The sequence below is a fragment of the Hyperoodon ampullatus genome (assembly GCF_949752795.1).
Source record: "Hyperoodon ampullatus genome assembly, chromosome: 16".
Taxonomy (NCBI): domain Eukaryota; kingdom Metazoa; phylum Chordata; class Mammalia; order Artiodactyla; family Ziphiidae; genus Hyperoodon; species Hyperoodon ampullatus.
In genome coordinates, this window is record NC_136929.1 from 4,063,433 (window position 1) to 4,083,580 (window position 20,148).

A 20,148-nucleotide genomic window follows, 5' to 3' on the forward strand; every position below is an offset into this window, starting at 1 on the left:
CCTCCTAATTTATTGCCCTCACCCCTTTCCCCTTTGGTAACCATGAGTTTGTTTTCTATGTCTGTGAGTCTGTTTCTGTTTTGTAAATAAGTTCATGTGTCATATTTTAGATTCCACGTATAAGTGATATCGCATGATATTTGTCTTTCTCTTTCTGACTTACTTCACCTAGTATGATAATCTCTAGGTCCATGAAGTAGTTATTCTTTTTTTTTTTTTGCGGTACGCGGGCCTCTCACTGTTGTGGCCCCTCCCGCTGCGGAGCACAGGCTCCGGATGCACAGGCTCAGCGGCCATGGCTCACAGGCCCAGCCGCTCCGCGGCATGTGGGATCTTCCCGGACCGGGGCACGAACCCGTGTCCCCTGCATCGGCAGGCAGACCCCCAACCACTGCGCCACCAGGGAAGCCCAGTAGTTATTCTTAACACAAGTTTCTATTAAAAATCCGGGAGGGGATCCATTACAAGCCATATATAAAGGTGGTTAAATACCAAGAGACAAGACAAAGTCAATATAATTCTCATGAAAATTAAAAACAACTATACTCTTCTGCTCTAGACAATCTGCTGCTGGGCATTGGTTATTTACTTGAAAAAACACATGTGAACTGGTAAGAGTACTGCGGGCGTTAGGCTACTTTAAATGGATGTAAATGGATGCCCTCCATCCTGCTTCTAAATCCAGCCTGGCCCTGTCCTGCTGGTGCTCACCTGAGAACTGGAATTAAGCGAACATAACTCCGACAAACAGATGTGACTTCAGGAAGTAATTTAAGGGCTGCAAGCTTTGGTTCCCGTTTCAGTAACGTGGAAATGCCTGAATAGGGGTAGTTTTCACCCACTGCTTTGCTCAAGTCTTCTCTTACTCCTTCCTGGATCTTTTCACAGCAAAGGAGAATAGTAAAACTAAGATCGAAAACATGCCCATTTGCTTGGGAATTACCCTGTTGTACCTACAGTGCACATATGCCAGTTCTTCCATTCTTTAAAATGGACATTTTGGCCAGGGGACAGGGGGGAAGAGTATGTTTGATCATGAGTCAGAGTTTTGGGTGTGAAGAAGCTCTTTTGTAGGTTTTGCAGGGCTTGGGTAATACACAAATTCTCAGGTATGCTACCGTGAGTGTTCCATTGTAAACGTGTGTCATCTTGGCTCCAGTTCATGTCTGCCATGCTTTGGTCCCTGCATATTTTAGGACTGAGTCACGTGTGTGGGGAGGAAAGCAAACTAGATTGGCTTATTAAAATTAACATGTATTACTGAATGTAAAATTGCAATTGCCCGGGATATTGTCAGTGTACAATGTCTAAGTATGAACATTTCTGGTTTCAAGGAGAAACCAGAAAAAGAAAGAAGTGAAGACCAGCATAGAAAAAGGTCTGAGAAGCTTCACACACAGCGGGTGTGAGGGGATGGCTGCTGACTCATGGGATAGGGCAGTGGGTAAAATGACATTGAATATAGCTGGCTCTCAGGTGGTGAGGAATTTTCTAGGCTAATCTGAGAATTAATCATAAAAATGATTCAAGCCAGCCTAAAGAACCTAAACACTCTTAGGTAATTAAGAAACAGCTTTTTCTATTCCAATCCTCTTAAGGAGAGAACATGGCAGCAGCCCAGCTCATCTTTAGGAAAACTTTCCACGTACCCTGTCACTTCTAAGAGTTTCTTCACAAAAGGAAGAAAACCCCGGGATATTGTATTCTGTGGCAATAATGAGATGCGGATAGCCAGGAAGGTCTTTATTAACTTGCTTTGGGAGAGTTGCTGAGTGGCTTAGAGGATAAAGCACGGGGTTTCTCTTTGGAGCCCCCAGTGGGCATTTAATTCAAAACCTAGTCTAGAGACCCCCAACACACAATGGCTGCTTGCTTTAACGGGTTGATGGTATGAAAAATATTTACTGGTTAGGAAAGATAATCCACTTCTGAAAAGACTGCCCTTTTTTCCAGAATTCCAGGTACAAAAGAGTCTCCTCCCACTGACTGTGCATTAGAGAACAGCCGAGCTGGGATGGCTTCTCTGCCTCTTCTGGCTCATCTCAAAAATGATGAACTATTTGTGCAAGATACCTATCTGGTCTGAAGGCATGCTGGCAGCTGTAGACTCACAGCCAAGACGTTAAGCTAATTTCCCAGGATAATTCACACTATTCAAAGGGTAACTTTTTGATCAGGTTGATCTAAATATTTAATTGTCACAACTCTCTGGTTGCTTTGGTTCCTGGGTTTCAAGGAAGAATGAAGCAGCTGTGCCTGGTGGAAGTACCAAGCTCAGGAGACCTCTGAGTTTAAGATTCTCCCAACAAACATTTATTGAGGGGCTCTGAGTACGGGCCTGACACTATTATTTTTTTCAGCCATGTTTCTAATTTTGCCATTATCTATATTTCTGTCTCTATAGCCACGTAACTTTGGAAATAAAAAGTTGCCATAGAGACACAGATGAGGAGGGCTTTTTTGGCTGTGCCTTTCTCCCGCCCCAATCATGCTGGCTGCTGAGAACCACTTCTGATCACCTGTGCAGCCCTTAGCGTGGCCCTGGGACAGGGTGAGAGCTCACTACAGCTTTACCTTTTGGCTGGTCCTGAGCAGGCATCTGAGACGCTCCACTCCCGGGACGGACACTCACATCCTGACACTCACATCCCGCAGAGTTAAATACTTCCTTAAGGAAAGATGCTGGGTGAGCGCTTTGCAAGTGAAAACAACTGCTGTGAGCGATTGCTCACCTGTAATCAGGAACTGTTCCCAAGCCAAACCTCACAGAGGCTGAGTCAAAGGGAGACAGAAAGTGAGCAAGCAATCCTTTTGAAGGTGAGGAATTATTCTGGTCCAACCTGTGTGCTGTGGGTCCCTGACCCTAGGGAGGACAGTTTGTGGGACCAGAGAGTAGAAAGGGTTTTATCAAGAAGGTGGGCGCAAGGCCAAGGGGCACTCAGGGGACACGGCCTCAGCTCCAAACCGACACTTCTGTGTCCCTTAGGAACATTTACAACAGTTTTATGTGGCCTTTTGCTTTTTCGTTTTTACAAAAAGAAAAGTTTTATACGTCCTCCTCCCATATCCTTTCCTGGTAAGGAGTTTATCTTTAACTTCAGAAAGGAATTACTTTCTGAGACAGGGACTGGGTATCATTTTAACACTTTAATTGTTTTTTGCAGACGAAGAATGCCACAGTAGAAAGGACCCAGGGTCTGGGAGAACAGAGACGTGTTTGATTCCTGACTCTGGGACTGATCAGTTTCTGCGATTATGGGAAAATCCCTTCATCCCTCAAAGTCTACGACTGCTCGTTGGTGGATGGAGAGGCTGACACCTGCACCTCTGGCTTCACAGACAGAACCCGGGGAGAAGAGGGACGTCTGCATGCTTGGCCGACAGGAAAGAGCCACTTACAAACATTAGCTATTAACACTACTAACAGAACACCATGACCAGTGTTACAGAGCGTTTCTGAGTAGTTACCATCCTCTGAGGTCACATGCACATACCCAGAATTGCTACTACCGGTTTGGTTCTCTTTCTTCCTTTGGCTCTTACTTTGTAGGGGAGATCCTAAGGGTGAATGCTGAATTCTCACGGGACAGAAGAGGAACGTTGGAGATGTTTCCAGGCCTCGTTGTGGAGCTTCCAGGTCGGAAGCTCATCCTGCCCTGCTTCCATGCGCCCTCTGTTTTCTCTCTCTCTCCTTCAAGGCTCATGGCCAGATGCTAAGAGGACCAGGTACCCTGAACTCACGTTTAGAGGCAGGGCTCACCACACGTGGCTTCCTCTGGCTGCCATACCGGCTCCCCTATGCACCCGGGAAACTAACTCCACGCCCCGTCATTGTCCCCACCACCCTTCTTGCCCACATGCCAGCCCTGGCGTGAGGCTCTCCCTGACTGCAGCCGTCACGCACTTCCCCTCTGGGCTGCCGGGCGTGCCAGCTGTGCACATCTGCGGCAGCGGCCCCGCACCATGCCCTGCTCACCGGCACATTGTGATGAAGTCTGTGCAACCTCTCCCGAAACAAGGTACAAGAAAACCCCTGGTGTTCACAGGCCACTTGGGGTTCAGTTACAGACCCACTCATGGTTTATAGCCCCCACGTAAAGCCTCTCATTGAAATGGGGTGGACCCACCTGCCACCCGCACTGCCTGGACAGGGCAGGGCGCACCGATTTCTTTCTCTCTACTTTGGATTCCCTGTGGCAAGCCCCGTGCTCACATTAAGTGAATGCTTTTTGGATGACTACAAGGGAATTAGCTCTACAAGTTAATACAAGTCCTGTTTTATGGGTCCCTGGTTGCACAATTTCCCTGCGTGAATTCTTGGGCATTTAGAGAGAGAAGGTGCCGTAAACTGGGAGAAAAATGTCACCACATTCACAACAAATATTAGGCATTTTTTTCAACTGTCCAATTTAACATAGAAGACAAAGAGCTTTGTGCTCTTAACATAGGTATGTTTGGCTACTGATCAATTTACTCCGCTTGAAAGCTCATTTCCAAGCGGAGATAGACAAAGTATTATTTCTATTGGACATCTGGGGAATTAGAAACACTGCAATGTCCAGTTGCCAGTCCCAAACACAGATACCCTCCTTCACTGCAGCAGGGCCGGGAACTGGGTGAAAACATCCTTTTCTCACAGAGATCTACTCTCCTTATGTGAAAGCTCAGGTTCACGGATACGGTAGGGGGAGCCATTTCCATAGCTCATCCTCGCCTGATAGCCACCTAGTGATAAATGGACAGCTTGCTTCTCTGGGGATGGGAACCTCGTCTTCCCGGAGGACTTACTCATTTGGAAAATGAGGGAAACTTAGGGTTGATTTAAAATGGTTCCAGAAGGCAGCGGAATTCCTTCCTTTCACAGGAGGGAGACCTTTATGAGAGGCAGGAGTGCGCGCTCAACTACACATCAGTAAACTATGTGCTTGCTCTCCACGCCCTTTATAATTTTCATGAAGCCTCAGGCCACCACCCCTCACAAATAAATCACCATGGAGAGAAAGCAAAGCGGCTAGGGAGTGAGAAAGATTAGCAGCTCGGCATGGATAAACTGCTAGTAGAGCCTGCATGGAGGCAAGAAGCCTCCGGGATGTCAAGCCCTGCATCCCATGATGGCATCTAGACATCTGCAGGAGGAGGACCAATTTCGTATGCCGCAATTTCATTACAATGCATCACAGATTAAACAAAGATGGTGTCTCAACTTCTGTCTCAAACACCAGGAGCAGAGAATGGCAATTTACCAACACTGTGCTCAAGCAGGTCAGAGGCTTCTGCCTGTAATTCTGTGATAGTTCACTGATTTTAAAGCATCTTCTTGTTGCTGAACAACGCATAAGGAATTGTACTTCATTTGGCAGTGAGGCATCAAAACCTCACACAATGTTGATTTAAGATGCAACCGTATGTCTTTTGGGACCTTGATCTTTCATACTTAGTTCTGTTTGGATGTGATATTTAGAAATCCACCCTTGTTGTGGTAGTAGAAAAGTTGTCTGCACAGCTGCCTACGTCTGGAGCTGTGCTCAAAGAACCTGTGGAAGATGTCGCAGGCCAGTGTTGTTTTGGTGGAAAGCTAACTCCTGAGAATTATTTTGGTTATATCATGAAAAACGAGTCTCCAGCATCCAGAGGTGGCTTCTGTCCTGAGCAACAATCTCACATTCATGAGGCTCAAAAGGATTGACTGGTCTGTACTAATTAAAGTGACTTAAGAATAAGCCTTTTATTTTTTCTAAAGGACTTTTCTGATAAAAGGTTTATAAATATTTATTAGTAAATTGATTTGACATTGGGACATACTTCCAAGTAATCCATTGATGGTGGAGAAAACTGGAGATGAGCTAAGATTGGCCACAGAGAGAGTTCATTAATCTATTCTCTACTTTTGTATGTTTGAAATTTTCCATAAAGCCGACTTTAAAAATAATTCTTTTGAAAACAAATGGCCCTGTGGAATTAAGTATCATGCTGTAAAAAATTCATTTGAATAATACTTTGATTTAAAAACTCAAAATATTCTTACTTGGAGTGTTTATGCAATGAAATTAAATATTTGAAATTAAGAGTAATTGCCATTTGGCTTCAGTGGTTCTTATGTGTAAAAATGCCACAAGGGCCAGATTTACCAAATATATGTAAAACTGCTTTTTCCTTTTCAGGTAGGTTTTCATCAAATGTATTTAATAAACACCTATTATATGCGAAGAAATATTGTCTCTCTATATTTTTTGTTGTCAATATAATTTTTAACTACATATTTATATCATATAAACTAAAGATGCACAGTATCAGAGAGTAAGAAAATAATGTTTTTTCACAGAATATTCTGCAAATCAGACTCCTCCACATTCTTCTCCAGATTTCTGAGGTGTACTGCATTGTTGTCAAAGCTCGATCATCCTGAAGCTCGATCATCCTGATCTTTTTCAACGGGTACAGAATAACATGCTCATTTTACTTCATGTTCTAGATAAACAACCAGCTGCCATGGAGCCATCTGGAACAATGGCGCACCCTCGTGGCCCCAAGAAGCCAATGACTTTCCCCCCGCATTTGAATTAGGTCTCTTACTTTTTGAACTAAGTAACTATAAATAATTAGCATAATAATATTAATCATATTATGGCATCAGATGAAAAACACCTTGTGAATGAATGGGATAACCAAAAAGTCACAGACAATTAAACATTTAGTCATTCTTCATTTTAAGGGCCCAGTGGGTATTCCACAATTGTTTACATCCATGATCTGTAAAGTACATGTTTGGAATTTTTGACTTTATGAAACAGTTTTCTCCATCCAAACTGTAGGACTCTTACTTGTTGCACGTCAGGTGAGCAAATATGAATTTTTAAAGGCTTATCCTCTGTTTTTTGTTTTTTGGGGTTTTTTTTTCCCTGCAGTCCTGGGCAGGTAGCCAAGACAAATGCCCCTGGAGCCAGAATCACTGCATTCAAGTCAGGCTGTGTCTCTCAAAGGAGGGAGACTTTGAGCAAGTTTAATCTCTATGCCTTAGTTTTCCCATCTGTAGAATGGGGATGTTAACAGCAGATACATTTTAGTCTTGTGAGAACTAAACAGGTTATTAAAACAATGCCTGGAGCATAGAAAGCACTGCAGCTACTTGCTGCTGATACTACCCCTCCCAGGCTGCAGTCACATCTGTCACCTGCACAATCACATTTTGTCTATACCTGCATCCCGGACTCTTAGAGTTTCTGTGACCTGTGTACCTCAGATTGAATATCCAAGAGTCTATAGAAAATGAACTGTTTTGAGGGACATGATATTTATGAAATCGCATATGGATATTAAGTCTATGGAGTAGTGACGTTGTAGAATTAAACACCAAAGGACCTCATTTTCTATACGCAGCTCACCATCCTTTATATTTTAACTGGAAATACCTTTAGCAGGGTAATAAGGAGCAGTTTAATCTCTGCAAGGTCACTTTCTAAAGAAGTGAGGGGAATATTTTGAACCCTTCTGCAAATCTGCAGTGCAGTTTCCCCATATCACAACGGTCCAAGAAATGAGCTGTAATTAATTCAGGTGCATTGAGGCGGAATTAGCCGCCCACTGGATTATTTGGTAAGGAAGCTATTTCAGGTGAAGAGAAGAATATTTTGAAATATAAAAAGGGTAAAGAAGAAGATTTAAAATCTTAAAGGGGAGAAGTCCCAGGACTCCAGTAAATCACGAACACCAACCATGCGATTCATTCAGAAGAAAATGGATTACCGGCTTCAGGATCACACTGTGTAAAAACCCTAATAATCATATAAGCAGCTCCAGTGATTAGCTCCAGCATCAAGACTATTTTTTCTTCCAAGTCTTCTCTTTAAGCCCCTTTGACATTCTAAAAGAATAGCCTGTACGATCCCAGGAGGATACGTCCTGCATGCTGGTCAACGTGTTTCCTACATCGTGGACCATCGGGAATCACACCGGCCTCAGCTGCACAGTTGGACTCCTGTCAACTGGTGCGAGGGGACGAGCCATCTCCTACTGCAGTTTCCTGTTATTACAGTCACTGTGCTGGGGCAGAAGCTGCCAATTCATATATTTATGAGAAAGTCGTAAGTGGCTCAAGACAATCTTTTCAAAATAAAGAGTGTTTTGTAAAAGCCCACAGTAGAAAAATAGATATTTTATAATTTTAGAGTTGCACTAACAATGTTGTACTTGAGGTTTTGATACATGTTCCCAAATACCGGTTAATGTTACCAAGGGTAAATATTAGCACATCCACGCACCCTGCCTGGAGGCCTCCCTGGAATCCTCCCCTCAAGTCCTAGACTTAGGGATTTCCAAATGATGACGCCTGTCTACAAATTCATTAATTTCACTTTCTTGAATACAGCCAAGAAGAATTCATCCAATTCCCATTTATGGTAAAATTTGGTTTTAATAAACTCTTAGTTCCGAAAGCAAATAGTAATTTGTTCATTTAAGGCTTTTCTCTTCGAGTCCATTTTGTTCCTTGGAATGAAACATATGACTTGTGAAATTCAAGCCATCTCCAACTTACAATGAAAATTTCATTTATTAATGGACTGTAATTAAGAAGAAATTGTTAGCTAAAAAAACAATTAGCTTATCTGACTGAAGAATAAATGGGGGGTGTGGGGGGGCTTCCCTGGTGGCGCAGTGGTTGAGAGTCCGCCTGCCGACGCAGGGGACACGGGTTCGTGCCCCGGTCTGGGAGGATCCCGCATGCCGCGGAGCAGCTGGGCCCGTGAGCTATGGCCGCTGAGCCTGTGCGTCCGGAGCCTGTGCTCCTCAATGGGAGAGGCCGCAACAGTGAGAAGCCCGAGTACCGCAAAAAAAAAAAAAAAAAGAAAGAAAGAAAAAATGGGGGGGTAGGTTATTCACTCATTTGCTAAGTGTTCTTAGTCTTGACCTACTTTTCACTTAATGAGAATGTTTTCTAGATTTTCTAGAGTTTTTGGACCTAATCAAATGATGAAAGACAATATATTTATGTATTTTCTTTAGGAGAAAGAGCAGGTTAACGCGTACATAAAACGTCACATCATAAGTTTTTATTCCCAGTCCTACCACCTGACCTTAAGGAAGGTGTTTAACCTCCTGACCTTGAAGTTTCCCATCTCTGTAAAGTGAGGATGCTAGTAGTCGCCATCTACATTCGGGTTAATGGCATCATGGTCGAGGGACCTGCTACAATTTCCTTAAAGAGAAGATGCTTTGTATTCACGTAATTCCCCTCCCAAATACAGAACATTGGAAAATATTTTGGTTCTGTATAAAAGCCTTAAGATGTTTTTTGGAAGATGACTACATTCTCTGTGACTATTAAGAGAATCTGTGCCCAAATGGCACCTCTGGCTCAAAGGCAACCTCGTCTGAATGAATTAGCACATGGTGAGCTATTTACAAGAGATTAGCAACAAATTCTTAATGAGGGCTTTTTTTGGTTTTGTTTGTTTTTTTGCTTTGCTAGCTACCTTCTGCTTTTATATGGACACAAAATAAATACTTTTTAATATAGGCAACAGCCTCTGGCTGCCACAGCTTAGCCCTGAGCTCACTTGACTGGCCTGTCAACAGCTAACTAGTTATGAGGCTGAGCCGCTCAATGAGAAGATGCAGATATAACAGAACTGAGTTAAAATTGTCCTTGCGTGGCAAAGGAACAGAACAAAAATCATTCATTCAGAACAACCTAGCACAAGTGGTACTGGGTGAGTGTAAGAGAGTAGCTGAACAGGAAACCGTCCCAGATGCCGGGAGTGGAAGTGAGGTGGACAGCAGGTTGGAGAACTCGCGGGTTAGCTGTGAGCTGTAAACCAAAGGGGCATCTCGGCATAATGGGACAAAAGTGCCACTTCCATGTTGCAAGTGAATATTACCAGGAAACGGAAATCAGCGGCTCAGGCTGAGTCTTGCTCTAATACTTCTCAAGTCACAAGCGTGTATTAAACCCAGTTTTAGCGCTGTGGGTTGTTGTATCGAGAACTTTTACCTACGAGACGGAAAGCTTCATTCTTACCTACCTGGCCATATTGGTTGCATAAGATGTTTGTTTTTAAGTTGGTACCTGCTCTGAACGACCCCCACAATGACCTCAAGCCGTATCCTTAAACCGTATCTACGGCACATCGGCACACATCCGCGTCTGCCGCTACGCCTCTACCTCCGTGTGCGAAATTCACCTTCTGCTTCGCGGATCCTGCGGCCCGCCGCCGACCTCCGGAGCACGCTCCTTCCCGAGCTGAAGAGGCTGGCCAGCTCGTCCAGGGGGCTGCCCACAGGCCTGCAGTTCGGGGGGCTGTAGGCGGCCGGAGAGGGGGTGCCGGGGGCGGCCTTCCTGGGCTCGGCCCGGGCCGCCTTCCCGGGGGGTTGCGGGCTCCTGGGGCCGGGGCTGCAGGGCGCGCCCGCGGGGGCCGAGGTGGGCCTCGGGGGACCCCGGGGCGGCTCCGCCGGCCTCCCCGCGCCGGGCTCGGGCGCGGAGGTGAAGTGCGCGGGCGGCCGGGGGGCGGCGGCGGGCGTGGGGGGACGGGAGGCTCCGTGCGGCCCGGCAAACGCGGGCCGGTCGCCGTCGCCCTCTGGGGCTTTGGGGTGCTGCGGGGACGGGGGGCCGGCGCCTTCGGGCTGCACGGGGTACCTGAGGCTGGTCTCCAGGACCGGCAGCCTCTTCACCTCCAGGGGCGTCAAGGGCGACTCGTCGGACGCCGGGGAGCAGGTGACCGGCGTCGGGGGGAACACGAGGAGGGGGGGCCGGTGCGGCAGCAGGTCGGGGAAGGGCGCGGGGATGTCGCACGCGTCCCGGCAGGGCCCGCCGGCGTCGCCGTCCTCCGAGGGGAGGGGGCTGCGGCCGTCGCGCGGCGGAGGGTGCGAGGCGGACGCGGAGACGCCCGCCCCCAGGCCGCCGCCCTCGGGGGGCGCCCAGTACTTCATCTCCTCGTACACGGCCTCCGCCGGCTCGGGGCTGCCGGCGCGGCCCAGCATCTCGATGTACACGGGCTCGGGCTCCGGGGGCGCGGGCGGCGTGGGGACCCCCAGGGCGCACTGAGGGCCGCTCGCCCTGCGCCGCGCACCGCCGGCCCCCGCCGCCCCCGGCCGGGCGCCCGAGATCTCCTCCGAGGAGCCGCTGAGCTTGGTGTGCGGGCTCCGCGTGGGCTTCCGAGGGGGCATCTTCTTCACGGCGCTGTAGTCGTCGCTGTGCGGCCGGGGCCGGCTGAGAGCTGTGCGAGGGCGGAGAAGGGCGGCAGTGTTAGCGGGGGACCCGGCCCGAGGCTCGCGCACCGCGCGGAGCTGCCCCGGCGCCGCGACCGGCGAGGACCCGGCCTCCACCCTCCAGGGTCCAGTCCGCTCCCCTGCGGGGTCTGGGTCCCTCCACCCTCCAGGGTCCAGTTCGCTCCCCCCTGTGGGGTCCAAGTCCCTCCACCCTCCAGGGTCCAGTTCGCTCCCCACTGCGGGGTCTGGGTCCCTCCACCCTCCAGGGTCCAGTTCGCTCCCCACTGCGGGGTCTGGGTCCCTCCACCCTCCAGGGTCCAGTTCTCCCCCACCTGCGGGGTCTGGGTCCCTCCCCACTCCAGGGTCTGGTTCTCTTCAACCTCAGGTTCCCCATCTCCCCACCCTCCTGGGTCCATGTCTCCCCGCACTTCGCACGACTGCCAAGGGGAAAGCCAGTTCTGATCTCGGAGGGGGAGGACAACTCCCACCAGTCAAGGAAGAGGTAAGGTGGCCAGTAAGGAGGCCCAGGATTGCCAGCCGCCTGCAGCAGGAAGGGCCTGGGATGCAGCGGGGTGGGCACCTTCCATCTGCGCTGGCACCTGCTTACGCCTGGGTTCTAAGGGCCTGATACATGTGTGGACTAAGTACTGGCTGAACTGCTCCCCGTGGCTTTTAGAGAAGAGAAAATAGGAGACTGGGGAGAACCAGCAAATTAGCGAGTTGGTGCCCTGTGGGTGTTTCCTGTAGGAAATACTTAAGCTGGATTATTTAAATGGTCTAAAACGAACACGACAAAACACCACTGAAAACAACTACATGCATGGAAAGATTATTTTTCTAAAAAGAATGTTGTTAAAATGATGCCAAGGGCTTGTTTTACAGTTAATTAATATATTTGAATCCTAACACACTTAACAGGGAAATCAAGAGTGCTGTATTTCACTAAGAACTTTAGTGGCAACTTCGTAAATTGAAAAGAAGGAAGATATTTAGAAAAAGAGCATAATATTAGCGAGAACTAATTTTTAAAGAGGCAGAAAAACTACTTAAATATGACTCAAAACATTTATTAAAGTTTAAGTTAAAAAATTCTAAAAGACTTATTTTTCTAATATTTTTTACTATAAATTCTAGATTTTATTAAATATAATTTCTCTGGAGCCAAGATGTTAATTTTAGAAAATTACATACAGTTTTACTAAAATATCAAAACTTCTCAAAAATCTTGAACTGTTTTACCAATTGGGTGCTTTGCTAATCTGTAGGAATTCTTGATCTGAATAAGCACATCTAATTTTGCTGAGTTCTTGAGTTTTAAGGCAGCCAGGCTTTTCTCTCATTATGACTGCATATATGAGAGTATCCATCTCCACTTTCAGAGTGACAACTCCACTTTTAGGGTTAAAATTAAAGGCTTTGGAGTCAGATGGACTTGGATTCAAACCCCAGCATGACCACCCTTTCATGCTATCATTCATTTAGTCGTGCATTTAACCAGTATTTATTCAGAGACACATTAGTGAATACACAGTAATTGTCTGCTTCCTTCCTCTGCCCTCCTGGGTAAAGTCACACAATAGAAAAAGTAAATAAAACAAATGAGTTAATTCCATAGCATGTTAGAACATGATACATGCTATGAGGTGGGAAACTACAGGCCATAATAGTCACAGAATTGGGTCTGTGTGTGTGTGTGTGTGTGTGTGTGTGTTTGAGCGGTGGCATTGGTGCAAATTATAATTTTAAAAGAGGTCTTGGTCACATCTCTCTGGGCTTCAGTATAGTCATGCCTAAAATGGTGATATCACTAATCATCTCAGAGGAATAAAATAATGTATGTAAAGTGCTTAGCTCAGATGCTGGCACTTTGTAAACATGAAACAAATGGGAGACATCCAGATGAGAATGGAAAAGAACAAAGTTAATTTTCTAACTCAATGGATATCTTTGAAGGCCAGTATTATACAGGGTTCACCAAAGCAGCCAACTTTTAAGAGTAGAAAATACCCAAAATGCACAATTCTGTAATTAATGAGCATTGTCCCAAAGGCTTTCAATGTACTAAAACACAGCAACTCATAAGCTTCTCCTAGAAAGTTAATGAACCAAACAAAATTTTAACATTAGTATTATAGAGTTGTTCTGAAGATGTGAATAGTTTAAAGGACGTATGGCAGGTTGTATTTTACAAAACTGGCTTCAACAATATTTTTAGTCCTTCGGGCTCTTCTAGAACCTTGAAGCTGGAAGGACCTCTGTGACTGCCCCATGAGTAAAATATGGCAAAAGCAATGCTGCCTGCCTGCTGAGGGTGGGTCAGGGGCAGTGCAGCTTCTGGCTGGCTCTTCCTCTCTCGGGACACATCTCTTGGTGGCCCTGATCTCTATGTGAGAAGACTGCTTACTCTGAAGCACCCATGCTGTGGAGAACATGTGGAGAGGCCACACAGAGGTGAGAGAGATGCCAGAGGACCCCATCTGCTCCAGCCCTCAGTTGTCCAGGTCTCCCCAGCCCAGACACCAGAAATGTAATGAACTGAGCTTGTGGACCATCCCAGGGCCAGCCACTGTCTGACCACAGCTGTGAGAGAGCTTGCATGAGAAGGGCTTCGCTGATAGAGGGAGACAGAGAGAGAGAGAGAGGAAGGGAGAGGGAGAGAGAGAGAGAGGATGATAAAACCTTTGTCATTTTAAGCTACTAAATTTTGGAGACGTTTGTTAGATAGCAATAGACAACTAATACAGATATTGGTACTGGAAGTGGAGTGCTGCTATAAACCAAAAAAACCCAAACTTTAAAAGCCTGGCAATAGCCTTGGGAAATTGGAGGAGTTTGTTTTTTGTTTTTTAATATTTATTTATTTATTTATTCATTTACTTATTTTGGCTGTGCCGGGTCTTAGTTGAGGCAGGCGGGATCTTCGTCATGGCATGTTTAGTTGTAGCAGGCGGACTTCTTAGTTGCGGCATGTGGGATCCAGTTCCCCGACCAGGGATCGAACCCGGGCCCCCTGCATTGGGAGCGTGGAGTCTTAGCCACTGGACCACCAGGGAAGGAGGAGGAGTCTTGAAGAGACTGTTAGCAGAAGCGTGACACCCAAGAAAGCTCTTGGTGATGTTTAAAGGAAAGTGAGAAAGATGCTGGACGCTGAAGGAAACATAACCCTTTTTATACCTTTGTGGAAAGTTTAGCAGCACTGTCACCTGCAGTACTGTGGAAACCAGACAACACACTTAAGGAACTGGATGATCTAGGTAGGGAGATCTTTAGACCGAGTGTAAAAGCAGCCTCCTGGATTCTTCTACTTTCCTGCAGGAAAATGAGGGTAAAGAGATAAGCTAAAGAAAGAACAAACTATTATCTATAAAGGAGCCTGGGCTTTCTGAGTTTGAAAATAAAATAGTTTATCACTGGGCCATCAGGATAGTAAATAACTCTGAAGTTAAGAAATAACTTGTAAGCAGAGATTGAATCTGGGGCATTTTCAGGAAAACATGATATAAAGCTGAAGCCAAGGTCATGACTATGAACCCCTTTATTAAGACCTCAGAAAGATTTCAGGTGGTGCTTCACTGGACCTTTTCAAAGAAACAAAACCACAGGACTTCTAAGGATATCAAGAGTATTGCCCCACAGAAATCTTGCAGAAAAGAAAAAGTAGAGAGGAGATTATCTCAAAGAGATTTGTGGATGTGGCTTTTGACTAAAGGAGTAGATTATAAATTGATTCACAGGAAACTTGCAAAGCTTTTAAAGGAATAGTATCAGCTGCGTTGAAAGAGATATGATCAATACAAAATAAAGAGGCTCTGGTGCTTCAAAATTTTATGAGCAGGAATCAGGCTGAGAAAACGACCAGCCCCAAACATGTCACCTCTTGTGGACGAGGAAATAATATCCAAAGGTGAACCAAGATTCCGTAGCACGGACCTAATGGCCATGAAAAATAATTTCCGGGTACCAGGACTAAACCCTAACCAAGGCACAAGCAACATGTTAGTTGTGTGGAGAATAGGCAGCTTGTCTTTGATAGTTAGGGACAGTTCTGGAGGACCTGCCCACCTAAGGAGCCTTACCTGAGCAGCCAGGATACCTGGACCTGATTTAGAGGATGGGATTTGGGGCTTGGACCTGAGCCTGATGTGATGACGGGATAAGGCTCTGGGGAGCATGGGAGAGGGATGAGTGCATCTTGCAAGTGGGAGGGATGTGAATTGTTTTATCCAGAAGATGGATTGAGGCAGCCTGTATTTTCCAAAAATTGGCCACAATAGTGTTCCCAGTCTTATCAAGAGTTAGAGTCTATTTCACCTTCCTCAACCTGGATGCGCCTTTGAGACTATCTGGTGGCAGTGATGGAAGTGATGCTGTGTGGCTTCCAAGGCTGCTTGTCAAAGGTAAGAGAGTGACCGCCCGGCGTTCTCTTTCCTGGAGCAGGCACCAGGGACACACTGATTGTCAACGTAAGAAGTCCAGGCTGCACAAACTGGGTGGAGAGACCACCTAGACACCGAGATGGCCAAGCAGTCCCAGTCCTTAGACATCTATGGGCACCAGGCATGCGAGTGACCAGCTTTTAGGTGATTCCAGCCACCACATGCAGCTTCATGGAGGACCTGGAGGGACAGCCACTCAGATGAGCCCAGTTGACACCCAGAACCTGAGACAGTAATAAAATAATCATATTTTATTTAAATATCCAAGTTTTGGAGGAGTTGGTAAGCAACAATAGATAGCTGATATGATATTCCCTCAAGGTTTGCTGTAGATGCAGAGAAAAGCTTTTTTGAATTAAACGATGATAAATAAAAGTAGCATGGGTTATCAGGAGGCAGTTGAGAGACTGGCCTCTGGAATCTGACTGCTTGGGTGTGTAGCCTGGGACAGGATACACCACTGTTCCCCTGACTCAACATCCTCATCTACAGAGGGGTCACAGTGACAGTCTCACTCCATCAGGTAGTTCTAAAGATTGAAGATACTTAGCATAGTGTTTGTCACATGATAAACAATTGTTAAGTGTCAGCTGCTACCATCAACATCATATTATTACTACAGAACCAGAAATTAGTCATGAGTCATAGAACAGGGTTCTGTAGGGTGTGGTCTGCAGTTCATCAATATCAGATCACCTGGGGTGCTTTACTGAGGATGTAAAGAGCACAGTTCCTGTCCTTCTCTGTAACTACCAAATTAGAATATCTGGGGCAGAAACTGGAAAGCTTCATTCTTCATAAACTGAAATTAGAATACCACAGTTAGAGAATTAAGAGTCTAATTTGGTTTTATGGTTATTCCTTTGCGTGTGTGTGTGTGTGTGTGTGTGTATCCACACAAGTCCTTGCTAATTGTTCATTTACAAATAAGGATTTAAGGGCTGTCAAGAGTGAATTTATATTAAGAGTTTTCTTAACAATTATTTTAGTCCCTGGATTTATGGGTAAAAGTGAGATGGGATCAGGGAGACATTTCATGGTTACGGATCACCTTAAGGGCAAGTCTTAGTGTCCTAACAGTAACTTAAGGGATAAATCCCACATTCTCAAGCCCTCTCATTTTTTCTTAAACTTGACTCTTATCTGAGTTACTGTGCAATGATCTAGGGACTTGTGTCATTTTTAGATTCTGTTAGGAGGTAAACATTTTCTTGTACAAAATACTTTCCCTTTGAGTTTTTTGCTAAGGCATGTCGGTGACTTTGCCTCAAGACACACGTTATTTGGCCCCATTCTCACTGAGAATAAGATGCCTACATATTAAATCTATGAGAAAAAAGAAATGAGAAGATCGCTCATCAAGAAAATACCTGTATCTGTGTGTGTTGTTATCCTTTTTTCCAACTCTTCCAGTGTGACTTTGCCCAGTTTCAGAGCAAACTGTGTGCCTTGCTCAGGACCTCAGACATGAAGGATGCCTGGATAAAGCCAGTTCCCTGGCTGGTGGGCCTGTTGCACACTTGAGTGAGGTCAGTATCGATTTACAACCAGCTTATAAACTGGACAAGAAGGGCTTCTACTGAGCTGTGATAGATGACAACCTTGCTAGGTCATTTTTCTGAGGGAGGAGTCTGTTACCTTTGCTCTCAGCCCAGCTTTCCCCGCTGACCGCCCTCCACGTGTGTAAGGCCTCTTAAATGTCCCTTCCATAGGTCCCTTCTCGACCCCTTCCACAGGTCCCAGTGGGGGTTAGCCCCTCTGGCTCTGTGCTCTTTGGTGCCCTTGCTGTTACTCTTCCTCTCTCATAATTTGTTTGCCCATTTTCCTAGCCCACTGGTCTCTCAGGCCCTGGGGGAGGGGCCAGGCTCGTGGAATACACTGAATTAACATGTGTTCAATGGACAAATGAGCCATAAGTTGTGAAGCATAATTATGTTCTCCTGTTATGCCCCGTCACACATTCTCAGGGCAGCGTTCACAGAGGACCTAATTTTCATCAACTTTCAGGTAATAGAAAAAAATATCATAAAGGGGATTCTGCTAAAAATAATGCTGACAAACCAAGTCTGACACATCTCAAGGGTGCATGTTGAAACTTGCCAAATTGTGCTCATTTTGATTTACTGATACGAAGCTAATTCTGCTTTCATGAAAGCAGCACAAAGAAATATTTTTCTATTATATTGATTTATTTGTTCAATAAGTATTTATTGAGTGCTTACTGGGTGTCAAGTGCTATTCTAGAATATAAGCAAGGCAATAAAAAAGGGAACGAAATGTAACGCTATTTCCAAATTAAGCCACACAGCTGAACCATTCTCGTACCTATTCATATAAACTGTGTTTTGTCGCAAAGGGAGTTGTACAGCAATTCTAAGAAATACGGATTCCTCAGGTGTTATTTCTAAGGAGCGGGTGGCTGGAGTCTGAGGGAGGCTGGGTATGCATCTCACATCACCGGGTTTCAGTGGTGGCGCCTAGAGCTGCCCCCCAAAAACCTGTCCTGTGCTATTTCACCATCCAGGTGTCACTGTGTTGGGGAGAAAGCCGTCACATTGGGTTTAGATACTCAGTTCTTCAGAAAAGCTCTCAGCTGGGAGCTTCCCTGCAAAGAAGAAGTGAAGTCGCAGCCCTGTTCTTCCTTTCCTAGTCTCTGTTTGCAAAAAGCAACCCCAAACTTTTAAAAATCATACTTTCAAATAGTTGGCTCTGGCTTGTTAATAGTTTGCAAACGAGTGTTAAAATTTACTGGCTCATAAAATTGCTTCCAGCTTTTCAGGCACAAAGGTAGAGAAGAAAAACCAGCCCTCTGGCCGGCCTCTCTTCACTATGACCGTGTATACTGGATGAAAACCTCTAGGAAAGGCATGTGTTAATAAGAACAGGACTGGGCATAAAAGGTGTTGACTCTTGGCCTTCATTCTCCAAACAGATCTCTTTTCACTCTATAGCCTTCTGAATTGACTAGCAGCTTCATTTGTAAAAGAAAAGATCTTGAACTTGATTTGTGGTCTTATTCTTATGAACAGTGTTCACAGAGCACTTCGTGCAGTGATCAGATTTCCTTCCCATCTTACGCAGAAGAAGGATAATTGTGTGACATATCACCAGGTGTAAAAAACTCAGTATTGCTCCCGTGGTGAGAACATGAATTTAAAATCAGTGCTGTCTATAATGCCATTTGCAGCAACATGGATGGACCTAGAGATTGTCATACTGAGTGAATTGTCAGGCAGAGAAAGACAAACATCATATGATATCACGTATATGTGGAATCTAAAAAATGGTACAAATGAACTTATCTACAAAACAGAAATAGAGTTACAGATGCAGAAATCAAACTTACAGTTACCAAGGGGTGGGGGGGCAGGGATAAATTGGGAGATTGGAATTGACATATATACACGACTATATATAAATAGATAACTAATAAGCACCTACTGTATAGCACAGGGAACTCTACTTAATGTTCTAGAATGACCTATATGGGAAAAGAATCTAAAAAAGAGTGAATATATGTATATGTATAACTGATTCACTTTGCTGTACACCTGAAACTAACACAGAATTGTAAATCAACTATACTCCAATTAAAAAATAATTAGTGCTGTCTGATAGAATTTTCTGTGATGATGGGAAATTCCACACCTGCAGCTGTTGAGTCCTTGGCACTAATGACTGAGGAACTGAATTTTAAACTTTATTTAATTGTAATTATTTTAAACTTAAATAGCCACAAGTGGTTAGTGGCAACTTTTTGGACACCTTCAGCTCCTGTCATTATGGCGTAAAGGTGACCAGAGCCACTGCTGATGGACAGTTTATTAGAAATCCAAGGCACTGCTTATCTGAATGACTAAGCCTCAGTCCTATGGCTACCAAAATCCCCCAGCACACCTCCTCTATCCAATCAGTCAGGTTAATTTTCTTATCCTTAAAGACCCATTTAAAGTACATTCCTGAACACAGGAATTCACCTTTAGCTGCAGGAGATGCAGAGGTGGCTGTCAAGCCATCAGGATTAGGAATCATGTGTTGTAAGAAAGAACCGATAATGTGGATAGTAAAGAAGGAACTGATTTATTGACCGGCCCTGTCACAAGCCTCCAAAACATGAGTTCCCCCGGGGTGGGCCTCAGTTGGGAGACACCCAAAGCATCTTAGAGCCACATGTGAGCTGAAATTAGGTTCCAAGAACCTATAATTTATATAAAAGTCTTGCAAGTCTGATGATACCACATCATGTATTTTAAACAGATGGCCTTAAGAGCCTTGTGATTCCTCGCGGTAGTGGGAATCTCAGTTTTACACCTGGGGTCTTTCTTGCTTCCTCTTCATTAATCTTTTTTTCCTGTCACTTGCTTTTATGTATATTTTTATCTCCTGTGGTTCTTGAGTAATTCTTTTTTTGTTTTGTTTTGTTTTTGTTTTTTTTGCGGTACGCGGGCCTCTCACTGCTGTGGCCTCTCCCGTTGCGGAGCACAGGCTCCAGACGCACAGGCCCAGCGGC

At 45.3% G+C, this 20,148-nt stretch overlaps 1 protein-coding gene across 1 annotated transcript in view; it reads right to left on the reverse strand.

The window, feature by feature from the left end:
- MYO16 (myosin XVI) overlaps positions 1-20,148 on the reverse strand; it is a gene marked incomplete at both ends in the record, with an annotated part of 485,888 nt that overhangs the window by 51,585 nt on the left and 414,155 nt on the right. Inside the window, one exon of the mRNA XM_079722050.1 lies at positions 10,179-11,210. Coding sequence (XP_079578176.1) covers positions 10,179-11,210 — 1,032 coding nt within the window. The remainder of the gene's footprint in view (positions 1-10,178; positions 11,211-20,148) is intronic.